The 12,352-nt window shown below is 54.3% G+C and overlaps 4 protein-coding genes across 4 annotated transcripts; 2 read left to right on the top strand and 2 right to left on the bottom strand.

Moving 5' to 3' along the window:
* Positions 1-27: 27 nt before the first annotated feature.
* On the top strand, positions 28-2,843 carry BZA70DRAFT_202289 (uncharacterized protein). Its single transcript, XM_064910138.1, has 5 exons — positions 28-420; positions 509-662; positions 727-1,767; positions 1,832-1,939; positions 1,996-2,843. Exons 1-5 carry the CDS (start codon positions 302-304, stop codon positions 2,689-2,691), a joined length of 2,118 nt encoding a protein of 705 aa, XP_064767174.1. The 5' UTR covers positions 28-301; the 3' UTR covers positions 2,692-2,843.
* A 152-nt stretch (positions 2,844-2,995) lies between these two features.
* BZA70DRAFT_268547 (uncharacterized protein) lies at positions 2,996-6,247 on the bottom strand (the record flags this gene model as incomplete). The annotated part of the gene is made up of 1 exon (XM_064911172.1): positions 2,996-6,247. The coding sequence occupies one exon, from the start codon at positions 6,245-6,247 to the stop codon at positions 2,996-2,998; it is 3,252 nt and encodes a 1,083-aa protein (XP_064767175.1).
* Positions 6,248-6,983: 736 nt separating this feature from the next.
* On the bottom strand, positions 6,984-8,429 carry BZA70DRAFT_281586 (electron transfer flavoprotein subunit alpha, mitochondrial precursor). The gene is made up of 3 exons (XM_064913142.1): positions 8,103-8,429; positions 7,307-7,955; positions 6,984-7,243 (listed from the first exon to the last, which is right to left on the bottom strand). Exons 1-3 carry the CDS (start codon positions 8,364-8,366, stop codon positions 7,149-7,151), a joined length of 1,008 nt encoding a protein of 335 aa, XP_064767176.1. The 5' UTR covers positions 8,367-8,429; the 3' UTR covers positions 6,984-7,148.
* Positions 8,430-11,568, top strand: BZA70DRAFT_296479 (putative RSC complex subunit). Its single transcript, XM_064914530.1, has 2 exons — positions 8,430-9,733; positions 9,791-11,568. Exons 1-2 carry the CDS (start codon positions 8,684-8,686, stop codon positions 11,150-11,152), a joined length of 2,412 nt encoding a protein of 803 aa, XP_064767177.1. The 5' UTR covers positions 8,430-8,683; the 3' UTR covers positions 11,153-11,568.
* The last annotated feature ends 784 nt before the right edge of the window (positions 11,569-12,352 follow it).

Here is a 12,352-nt window from a genome sequence, read left to right on the forward strand (position 1 = left end):
CCGCACTCTTCCCGAGCGCCCCTCCGAACCCCGAACCCGCGATCCTCCACCCGAACCGCGGTTCCAAACCAAAAGTCACGTGAGCTTAGTCTCGAACCCGCCGCCAGGGAAGAATCAGCATCGCGGCGGGTGCCTGGGCGTCGACTGCTTCCCCGCTGCGTGGAAAGTGCGTGTGTTGGCAGAGAAGAGATATTCCAGTCGCTCGTTTGGAAGATTTCGTTGCTGTGTGGATTTAGTTGCTGTGCAGAGATCGACAGCGGGACAGGAGGCTCGCGATCTGTCTTTTTTGTAAGCGTACACGATGGCACCTCCAAGGAAAGGCCCGAAGCCATTCGAGAGCGGTCTCAAGCGGATCGACAATAAGCTGCGACAGACCTCGTTTCTGCAGGCAATTGCCATCAACCAGAAGAACTACTACACGTACGCTACTTGCTACCTGCTTTTTTCGCACCCGCCGTGGGAAACACGTCGCGCGCATGTACTGACTGTGATTTTCTTTCTGCAACAGTGAATACCTCAAACGTGATGACCAGGCTATGATTTTACGGCAACTGGCCGAGGATCTAGCAAGAGCCAAAGAGCAACAGAAAGATGCTGATCTGAAGCCGGCCGAGGACGAAATGGACGTCGATGGGAAAGAAGATGAGGAGCCGGAAGAAGAGGTACTCAGTTCAATTATACACCCCCTTATAGACGCCGTTGCTCATTGCTTTTACTACTATTTAGGAAGCGCATGGATCGAAAGTCATTGTGATTCATCTCGGCTCGCGTAACACGCGAATCGGGCTTGCATCAGATACCTTCCCGATCACTATCCCAACAGTAATCGCGCACCGTGTCGAAGAACCAGCAGCAGCAGATGACGAGGTGACATCCCAGTTCCGGCCGCCCACAGACGCAAAGTTCCTTGAGCAAAAGCAGACAATTACTCAGGATTTTAAAGAGCGCATGCGGTTCTACAAACGGCGCGTTGCTAGCAACTCGCACGACTCAGTGCTGTCGTTCAACAAGCGCACTGCACCTGAAGAGATCCCGGATCATAACGATCCGAACCGCATCGACTGGACGATTCCGACCGCGGAAGATAAATACTTTGTTGGCGAGAAAGCACTGAAGATATCTCCCTGGTCGACTCCAAAGTACAAGCTGTACTGGCCCATCAAGCACGGTGTTTTCAACGAAGGCGAATACAAATCCAAACGACAACTGCTCGGCGATATCTCCATCATTCTCGAAAGCGCAATCAAAAACGAGATCGGCATCGCATCCCGCGATCTGCCTTCTTACTCGGCGATTCTCACCATCCCAGATTTGTACGATAAGGTCGAAGTCTCGGAGCTGATCAGCCTGCTCCTGGAAGAACTCCAGTTCAGCAAAGTCAGCGTGATCCAGGAATCCGTCGCCGCCACCTTCGGAGCCGGAATCTCATCCGCCTGCGTGGTCGACATCGGCGCGCAAAAGACCTCGATATCGTGCGTCGACGACGGCATGTGCGTCGTGGATTCTCGAGTCAACATCCCATTTGGCGGAGACGACATCACTCTCGTGCTCGGCAAGCTACTCAAGCTCTCACAGTTCCCGTACCGCGAGCTGAATCTCGTATACCAACATGACTGGGCGCTGATGGAGGAGATCAAATCAAAGTTCGCGACCGCAAATGACGCCGAGATCGCCGTCCAGCTATATAGTTTTTACCAGCGCACTCCGGGACAACCTGCACGGAAATACTCGTTCAAAACTTTTGATGAGGTTATGCTTGCACCTATGGTATGTTTTTTTCTGTCATTTTGTCGGTGTGAGGAAGAGTGTCAAGTGGCTAATATGCAAACAGGCATATTTCTTCCCGGATATATTCGAGAATGAGAATAAGCTGAAAAGCAGACATACCCTGTTCGAGCGATCAACCGATATCTACGATGGCACCTGTAACGATCCTTACGTATGTCTTCTTATTCTACACAAAAGACTGTTTCTCCTTTTCTAACAATATTACAGTCCGAGGCCCAAGTTTCGCTATACACGCAATACACTCCTGAATCAGAAAGCACGCAACTCCTCCAGCAACCCCAGTCCTCATCGGTATCCACCCCGCGCGTCACCTCCAAGTCCGGAAACATAACCCAGATCCAAGAAGAAAGCACGCCGACCTCGTCTGTCGCCGGCACACCCGCCCCCGAGCCCGCACCGTCGTCGACCGCCACTGCCCCGGCTGCTGCATCGGCCACGCTGGCCGCTACCGGAGTCGCCGGCGTCGCGGGAGGCAACGCAGCCACGCGCGCGGCGGCAGGTCCGTCTGCGCAGGCGCTCGCGCTGGCGGTGATGAACACGCAGATTGTGATTTCGGCGCCGCTGGACCACGCGATCATCGAGAGCATTTCGCAGTTCAGCAAAGCGGACGAGGCGCGGGGCCGCAAGATGTATGAAAACATTATAATTGTCGGCGGCGGCGCGTCGAATATTCCGCAATTCAATCGGTTGCTTGAGGATCGCATCGCGATGTGGAAAGGGTGGAGTACCGGCTCGGTGTGGGTTATGCCCACGCCGAGGGAGATGGATCCGATGCTGTTGGCGTGGAAAGGCGCGTCTGTGTTTGTGAAGCTGAAGATTGCAAATGAGGTGTGGATCAGTAGTCGCGACTGGGATTTGTTGGGAAGCAGATGTTTGCAGTACAAGTGTCTGTTTTTGTTCTAGTGTGTGAATTTTGTAGTTGGGATGTATTTTTATGAACAGTCGATAATAATAGATGTTTCACAGCGTGTGTGCTGCTACTCTTCTCGTGATTTGTTAGAATATACAAGACTTGATATATTTCTATAGTTTTGTACAAAAAAGTATATTCAAGCAAGTATTCTGCTACTAAATAAAAAACCATAACAAGATAACCTAGAGATATGCAGATTTATACAACGAGAGACATGAGACGAGAAAAAAAGAAAAAAGGGAAAAAAAGAGAAAGTATAGACAAGAAAGATATTAATGATAAAAAATAGTGATGCTATACCTCAATCTCATTGCTTTTCGTATCGGCGCCCTCCGCACCCGCACTCTCCAACCCATCCTCCTGACCCATGTCGATCCCAGACTGCCTCTTCCACTCATCATCATACTCCCTCAAGATCTTTTCAATCTCCCTCGTCATCTTCCACCCAGGCTGCACGTCATAGTCAAACAAGCCGCGGTTGACCAGGTCGTCGATCGCCCTCTGTCCGAACGGGGACGCGAGGTTTTTCACCTTGCTTAGAAGCAGGTGCACTTCGCGCATCGTGTCCCAGTCGTGCTCGACGAGCGTCTTGCGCAGGGAAAGAGGCTGCTCCAAGTCTTTGGCAAACTCGAATTCCTTGGCTTTCACGAACCGCGAGTTCGATGGCTCCGGGTTGACGTTCACGGCAGCCGGGACGTTGGTTTCGGCTGCGGTGTTGGCGTCGGTGGATAGCGGGTCGGGATACAGGTTTGGCTTGCATGATTCCTGATCATCTTTGAATAGCTCGTCAATATGATCAGGACTCATACCCATACTCTCAAGCGTCAGCAGCGCCCAGTTATACGTGCGCGCATCGCCCGAGAAAAGTGCATACCGCCCCACCCATTCAACAGTGATGAAAGAAGCCCTTGCGCCGTCGAAAATCGACTCGTCGTAGTAATCGGCCGCAATCACCTGATGCTCCAGGCCGTTAGCGCTTTCGTCGACTTCTGCCGGTCTGCTGTCCTCGCGCTTCGGGCGTATGAAACCGGTGTACCGACTTCGGGGTAAAAACAGCGAGGACCGGATGCCCGTGGCTCTCAAGTTCAGCTTCACGGGGTCGTCGTCCTGGTTCAGCAGTCGCGCCATCAGACGGGCATACTGGAGCTGCTTTTCGGCAGAAGAGGTAACCTTGCGCTCTTCCACATCATCCATCGTCACGACGTTGACATCGATCGTATCGCTGAGCAACCGCTGTAGGATCTGTCTCGCCTCCGCCGTGCCGAACTGCCGCGAGATATACATCAGCAAACCGGTGACGTAGTACGCGCCCCGGCGACTGTGTTTCGTGCCCTCGCTCGCGATATCGTACATCCCTTGCTGCAGACCCCGCAGCATCAACGTATCCCACGCAGCCTTGCGGTCCGCATAGGATTCACGCTTCTCGACCATCGCGTGCGCATAGCGAAGACCTTCCTCGGCGATTGTTTGCTCGATCAACACACTGTATTCTATCGGCGTCAAGGGTGTCGAACTTCCCTCAATCATGTCGATCACCGCCCTGCGTCCTTCCGCATCTTTAAGTCTCAGCGCAACGTACAGCAACTCCCGCAGGATCTGGCGCGGCACCGGCCGCGGCACGAGCCGCAGCGTCTGGTTAACTAGCTTCCTGTTCTCTGTGCGTGCGCCGAGATTGAGCAGTACGGCCTGGATAAATGGGTTCCGGACATACCCGCGGTTGAACTGGAGCACGATGTCCTGCGCGCGCTGGAAATATCTGTTTCGCGCCAGTCCGCGCACAAGCTTGGCGGTGACTTCGTGCGGGACCATGTTGATCGACGAGTTTTCGCGGGCAATCATCTGGTTGACCATGTCCGCGGCTGCGAGCATGTTGCCGGCTTTCATATGCCGCGCAATCACTTGCAGGTAGATTGCTGTCGGGACAGAGGTCTTGCGTAGAGTCCACTCCTCTTGCTTTCGAATGTGATCCAAGATCGCGACTGGCCCCGTCAGCGCAGGAACCGAGATCTTGCGTCCGACCCTGATCTTACGACCGTCAGGAAATGGCAGCAGTTCGACAGCTTCAGCATCCTCGTCCATCTTCTCGGTGATCAGCAACGCTTTCTCCAAAAGCGTGATATGCAACGTTCGAGGCAATGCGCCACCATTGTCCATCACTGCGCGCCACAAGCTCACGACGGCCTTGAGTCGCTCGGGAGACGGATCTCGGTCGAGAGAAGCAATCAACTGCTTCAAGATCTCGTCCATCAGATCAGAATTGTGATCAGGTCCGAGGTCACGGCGGGCGACCAGCCTAGGGAGACTTCCAGGCAGCTCGCGAGCTAAGCGCAAGTAAATCAAGGCAGCAGTAAGCTCATGACCGCTATTCAGCGCGAGTTGAACGAGCACGACCGCCAGCAAACGAATGCTCTCTTCCTCCTTTGCATTGACGATCTTCATTATCAATCGGTTCGTGTTTGGTATGGAGAGTTTCCGAGCTGCACTGAGCAGCGCTGATCGCGGCGGAAGCGCCCGCAGCGATTTGGCGACTTCTGTGGGGTTTCGCGTCTTGACAAAAAGCCCGACAAGTGCCTCGAACGCATACTCAGGAACTCCTGGTCTCGCAAACGCCGTGCAAAGGCAATTTATCAGTCTACCCGTAGCCCGTCCGTAATCCCGCACGAGATACTCTTTGATCATATTATACGGCGTCGGATTATCCTGCGCGCGGCGCAGAATCGGCAGGATCCGGCACTCGACCACTTTTGCGGAAGGATATCGCGGGATGGTATCGAGCTCGTGCGAGAGGGCTTCGATGAAGTACGACAGCGACAGATTTGCCGATGGCTTGATGTGATCTGGTGGACTCCACTCTTGTGTGCTTTGCTCTTCGGGAGGGAGGATTGCGCGGTCGTAGGAGAGCTGGGGTTGGAAGATTCCGTCGGTGGGGGCTGCCCACATGAAATTGTGCGCAAATCTGATGTCGCGGATCGGATCTATTTCCTCTTCTTCTTCTGGTTGTGTGAGCTCTGTAGATTCGCTGGCGTCTGTTTCTATATAGTCGAGATCGTCTGTTTCTTCAATATCGAGATCGGATGATGTTTGTGTGAGTGATGGTGATGATGGCGATGAAGTTGAAGATGGGCGCGATATTGATTCACGTGTGTTTGTGCTGTTCTCCTTGCCCGCCTTACTTTCATAAAAGTCCTGCTGCATAAATTCTGACAGTGGAGGAACTACTCGTTTCTCCTCCTGGGCAATTTCCTCCTCCGACTCTGGCTCGCTCGCATCCTTCCGCCGAGTCGGTGTAGTGTGTATATTTCTGAGTGCGTAATTCTGTCGTCGGCGAACCCCCGGCGCTGTCGGAGGACTCTGTCCGTCTTCGAGACTGTAGACTGTACCCCACGACGACGAAAACAAAGACAGACGGGTCCCCCGAGCGAGCGCGGAGTACTGTGAAAATGCAGGATGGCGATGTAGATCCAGCAGATGCCGGCTCAGCTTCCGCGTCGTCGGCCGGCAGGTAGCCGCCCGACGTATTATTGTTATTGAACTTTGCCCTTTCATTTTCTCTGTTCTCTCGTTCTGGTGGCGTGCGGTAAGCGTGTACAGCGCGCTACAGCCTGCACGGGCTGGCGACTGGTGCGTCTCGCGGCGGTAGTCGAAAGTCTGCTCTTCTTCTCGGTGGTTTAATTTGAATTGTCACTGGGGAGCATAATATTGTGTCGGAAAGGGTATGTGAAATAGAGGTCGAGTATTCCCGAGATCTGTTGTGTAGGAGCTCGAGCATATGTATCTGGCAGATGGTTAGTTGACTTCTCCTCCCAGCCATCAATGTCTGCGATGTCTGTCCAACCACAGCCAGCAGCAATCAATGGGACAAGCATACCTTCCAAAGAGCGCGCAGTAATATATTATCCTCTGCACTAAGCAGTCCAACCAAATGTACAAAAAAGAGAAGGACCGAGTCAAGACGACGTGAAGTTATAAATCTCGGTCACCAAGCTGGAAACTCGTCGGGACCGCAATCGCAAGACTGTCTGGCTCACGCGAATAGCATTCCCGCTAAACTAGAAGTATTGCTGAATCAAAATTCTTGTTGTCGCTGTAGCAATGTCCTTTGCAGTAGACAAAGGAGAGCAGAAAGAAAGCCGGTATCGGAGTTTGTACACTGATTTTCGAGAACCAATGTCGAGCTTTCTAAAAAATTGTTAGCAGCTCGACAGTTCGGGAGTTTGAGCAAAGTGGATAGTTTTTAAGGTTTCAGTTTAGTACTACAGCTGTGCGCTGTAGTATGTGTGATATAAACCTTAAGACGGTCTGCAGGTTCAATTAGGTACCAAACCCTTCTAAACAACATGCTCATCTCAAGAGGATTGTCTTCTACGAGAATTATCAGACGCAGGGACCGAACAATTCATTAGGAAAGCGCTGTATATATTGTATAGAATTCACGCCTTTTCTTTTTCTATTTCTTCAGTTTCTCGGTGAGCTCTGGGACGGCCTCGAAGAGATCCGCGACGAGACCGGCGTCTGCGACTTCAAAGATGGGAGCATCGGCATCTACAATGCGTAGTTAGTAAACTGGAAAATAAACAGACTACATAAAAACAAAGGTAGACTTACCCTTGTTGATGGCAACGATGGTCTTGCTGTCCTTCATACCAGCGAGATGCTGGATCGCACCGCTGATTCCGACGGCGACGTAAAGATCAGGAGCGACGACTTTTCCAGTCTGTCCGACCTGCAGCGAGTTATCAGCGAATCCCGAATCGACGGCTGCACGACTGGCGCCGACCGCGGCACCGAGCGCGTCGGCGAGCGGATACATGATCTTGTCAAAGTTCTCTTTGTCCTTCAGTCCACGGCCGCCGGAGACGACCTTCTTTGCGCTTCCGAGGTCAGGGCGCTCGGACACGGTCAGATCCTCAGAGACAAACTCGGTCGACGAAGGCGCGTTCGGGTCGACAGCGCTCTCGATCGGAGCCGCGTTGGATCCGGGTGCGGGCTCGGGAAAGGCAGACGAGCGGACGGTGATGAGCTTTATGGGATCGTTTGACTTGACGGTGAGAATGACGTTGCCGGCGTAGATTGGCCGGACGAAGGTGTCGGCGGATGTGACGTCGATGATGTCGCTGATTTGTTGCGAGTCGAGCAGGGCAGAGGCTCGGGGGAGAACGTTCTTGCCAAAGGCGGATGCGGGAGCAAAGACGTGGGTGTAGCCGCCGGCTTTGACGTTTTCGACTATCAGAGGGGCGTAGTTTTCAGCGAGTGCCTAGGGTAAAGATATTGTTAGCCTAGAGCAGGTCTAGTCGACAATTGCGATGCACAGGATCATTTCCCGGGACGGAATCGAGTCTCGACCACCGAGGACCGATCAGAAGACAAGGCAGCAGAAAAAAGAGAGCAGGATCGGACGTACATGGTCGTAGGCACCGCTCGAAGCAGTAAGCACTTTCTCGACACCATCAAACTTCGCCACTGACTCTGCCGCACTCGCAGCATTAGAGCCCGCGAGCAGGACAGTGAGCGGGCCGCCGACCTTGGCCGCGGCGGAGAGCACGCTGTAGGACGGAGCCGAGGACTCGAGCACGGCGAGGGTCGAGAGCAGACGGGATGAGTGCAGGGAGTAGGTCCTCGCAAGGGACAGCGCTGGGCGGCGCAGTGATCTGGCGAGCGACGGCATTGTGGATATTCTCTCTGTATGAAGAAGCAGCGGGAGTGAGCAGGCAGGGCTTTCACATTCACACTCACGGAAGAAGAGCAGGTGGGGAAGAGCCGACAGCGGGTGATTCCGCGAGCGCACCGGCGGTGATCCAGAACACGCGGTCCGCAAATCACGTGTGTTGTGGCACAACCGCCTAAACACCGCCTCCTCGTGCAGCGGCGCATCGCAAGCCTCCTCGAAAATCCCCTCGTCACCCCTCGACTCTAATTATTTGCTTTGTTTACTTTGAGCACTCGTCGCGTCCTTTCTCCCCCCGCGCCTCTCCTTCTCGAGCAATGGACACCGACCCGAAGCAGCCTACAGATGCCCCTCTGGAGCAGGACCCTGCCTCCGAGCAGCAGTCACCCGCCCCTGCCGCCGCCGGCCAGACGCCCGTGCCGGACCCGCAATCGACGCCCGCCGACACCGGGGCCTCCTCCGCAGCAATGTCGGCCACCTCCTCCGCATCCCAACCGCCAGCACCCGCGGTTCCCACCCCTGAGCCTGCCGCGTCTGCTGCTGCTGCTGCTGAAGATGAGCCGGCCGCTGATTCCACCGCAGAGGCTTCTGCCACACCCGCCCCCGCAGGGGAAGCTGCCCCTGCTGCCACGACAACAGAGACGCCTGCCGAGTCAGCCAGCGCCGATGCGCCAGCGGCCGCAGAGGAGAAAGTAGAGGAAGAAAAAGAACAGCCTGAGCCGGCACCTGCCGAGACATCGATCGACACAGAGATCCCAGATGCGCCTCTTGCCGAGCCAAAACCCGAGCCGGCGACGGAAGAGACGACGACGACAGCAGCAGCGCCCGAGGCCGCGGCGACGGAGAAGCCGGCGGAGGAAGAATCCAGTGCGATGGAGGTTGATGCACCGGAGGAGCAGCCTGCTGAGCCGGTTGCGGCGGTAGCGGAGGCGGAGGCTCCTGCTGCCACGGAAGAAGAATCAAAGCCTACCGTTACAGAGACTGGCACGCCAGCGGATATTGATGACGGGGTGAAGGTCACGACTGAAGACGCGAGCGTGCAGAAGCGAACGCTCGAGGCTGAGGCCAAGTCGTTCCTTGTCGAGCAGACGTACTCGGTCGTGATCCCGTCGTACGCGGCGTGGTTCGACATGAACAAGATCAACGACATTGAGCGCAAAGCGTTGCCCGAGTTTTTCAACAACAGAAATCGATCAAAGACGCCGACCGTGTACCGCGACTACAGAGATTTCATGATCAACACTTATCGGTTGAACCCGACTGAGTATCTGACAGTGACTGCGTGCCGACGTAATTTGGCGGGTGATGTGTGTGCGATTATGCGAGTACACGCGTTTTTGGAGCAGTGGGGATTGATCAATTATCAGGTATGTGCTTTTTCTTTTGCTCTAATATGTGTGAAGCTAACAATCCAATTTCTGTAGATTGATCCAGAGACACGGCCGTCAGTGATTGCGCCGCCGTTCACAGGCCACTTCCGAGTGATTGCCGACACGCCTCGCGGTTTGCAACCGTTCCACCCCGGCCACGGCGCGACGGTGTCAGGAGGACAACCTCATTCGTCTACCGAGCGCGGGATTGCCGCGCCGCCGATCAAGCCGGACCTGAATCTCGAGATCCGCAAGACGTTTTACGAAAGCTCTGCGGCGACGTCGCTGTCTTCGGACACGCCGAACGGCAACACGCGCAAGACGTACAACTGCTTCACGTGCGGGAATGATTGCACGCGGGTGCGGTATCACTCGATGAAGAACAAGCAGTACGATTTGTGCGCAAACTGCTTTCTCGAGAACCGGTTCCCGTCTACGTCGCAAACTTCTGACTTTGTCAAGTTCGAGGACACGGGATACCTTTCAGCGGACCGGGACCGCGAGTGGTCGGACCAGGAGACGCTACTGCTGCTGGAGGCGATGGAGCTGTATGATGACGACTGGAACGCGATTGCGGACCATGTGGGCAGTCGTACGCGGGAGCAGTGCGTGCTGAAGTTTTTGCAGTTGCCGATCGAGGACCCGTATTTGGAGTCGAAGCCGGCGGAGCTGGGACCGCTGCAGTATAACCACATACCGCTGTCGCAGGCGGATAATCCGGTGATGTCGGTTGTGGCGTTTTTGGCGAGTATAGTTGATCCGAAGGTTGCAGCGGCGGCGGCGCAGAGCGCGCTTCCGGAGATGACGAAGGCGATACAGAAGCAGTTGGAGAAGCCTAGCGAGGAGACGAAGGAGGGAACGAATGGGACTGAGAAGACTGCGGAGGCGGAGGATGAGAATGAGAATGAGAAGGAGTCTGCAGGAGGTGCGAAAGAAGAGAGTGAAGAAAAAGAAGGAACGGTGAAGAAAGCGGCGTCGATTGCGCTCGGCGTTGCGGCGGCGCGGTCTCATTTGCTAGCGACGGACGAAGAGCGGGAGATGGCGCGGCTGGTGAACTCGCTGGTGAACATGCAATCGCGCAAGCTCGAGCTGAAGCTGGCCAAGTTCACGGAGCTCGAGCAGGTGCTGGAGGCGGAGAAGCGCGAGATCGAGCAGGCGCGGCAGCAGCTGTACAGCGACCGGCTCGCGTTCCAGAAGGAGATGACGGCGCAGCGGAAGATGCTTGCGGAGCAGGGCGCGGCATTGCAGGCCGCGCAGGCCGCGCTTGCGCAGCAGCAGCATCTTGCGCAGCAGCATCAGCATCAGCCGACGACGGTAGCGGGGGGCGGCGATGTTGTGGATGGCGGGGCGTCGTTTTCCGACAGTCTTTTCAGCGCGCAGGTTCCGGATCCGGATGCGATGGAGATTGGATTATAGGGGGTGTAAGGAGGAGTAATGTATTGATAAGCAGAGGAGAGTGTTTTGTTGTGTTTTAGTTACAAGTATGTGCTTTATATGTTTTTAGTTGTGTGTAAAATACAATGTTTGTAAGTGCTTAGATAAGAGGCGTTACATAAGAAATTAATAAAAACGCGAGAAATTGAATAAGGTTTAATGGCAAGTCGCGTCGTATTTCCGCATTTGGGAGGAAGGTAGGTAGAGGAGGACGCGCGAGGGAGGAAGGAGGAGGGGGAGGGAGGGGGACGCGTTTGAGGGCGGAGGAGGGAGAGAGAGGAGGTAATTGAGTTGATGAGGTGGTATTTGAGAGGAGAGGAGGGAGGAGGAGGAGGAGGAGGAAGGATTGATAGGGAAGAAGGAAGAGGGCGCGGGAGGAGAGGGTTTAGTTTAGGTTTGTTGGTAAGGCGCGAGCCCCTGCACAAGTGAGTAAACGCCGGAAGGTGTGGATGGTGAAGGTGGAGAGGAGAGAGGGAGAGAGGTGAAGAGATGAAAAGAGGAGAAGGGTGGATATGTTGAGTGTGATTATAGAGGGAAGAGGAGGGATTGAGTGGAATGGAGGAGGAAGGTTGGTGGGGAGGTCACGTCACGGAGTATGAGTTTATTAGGTACGTGGCTGTGAAGTGGTGGAGTGGAGGAGTGAAGTTAAGTAGAGTAGAGTGGATTAGAGTGGAGTAGAGTAGAGTAGAGTGGAGTGGAGGTGGTGATATGGACAAGAAGAGAAGAGAAGAGCAGAACAGAAGAGGAAGAGAGAAGAGAACAGAGGTGACAGTAAATACACCGCATTAACAAAGTAAACCAGTAACAACGGCAATCAACAAGTGATAATCTAAAGAGGCAGCCGAGGTGGTTTTGCTGGTTTTTAGTGCACGCGGAGATCTGCAGAGCTTCCTTGGCTGCACGGCAATGGTCACATCAGCGGATGTTAGTTAGTAGAGAAGGAAGAGAGGAGAGAGTAGAGAAGAAGACAGATAGAAGCAGAATAGATACAGCAATAAGATACATCTACATTTCCTATTAATCATACACTAATAATAACAACAACACTCTACGGCTCTCGCGGATGGAGACAGGTCACATTCACCTCAAGCCTGTTGTTTCCAGCTGCTTAAAAGGCTTGAGGGTCAAGGGCAGGGCAGAGGGCCAAAAGAGGCAGCGTAATTGATCACGTAACGCGTCCGC

This window comes from Myxozyma melibiosi (assembly GCF_037950935.1).
Source record: "Myxozyma melibiosi strain Phaff 52-87 chromosome Unknown BZA70scaffold_9, whole genome shotgun sequence".
Classification (NCBI taxonomy): Eukaryota; Fungi; Ascomycota; class Lipomycetes; order Lipomycetales; family Lipomycetaceae; genus Myxozyma; species Myxozyma melibiosi.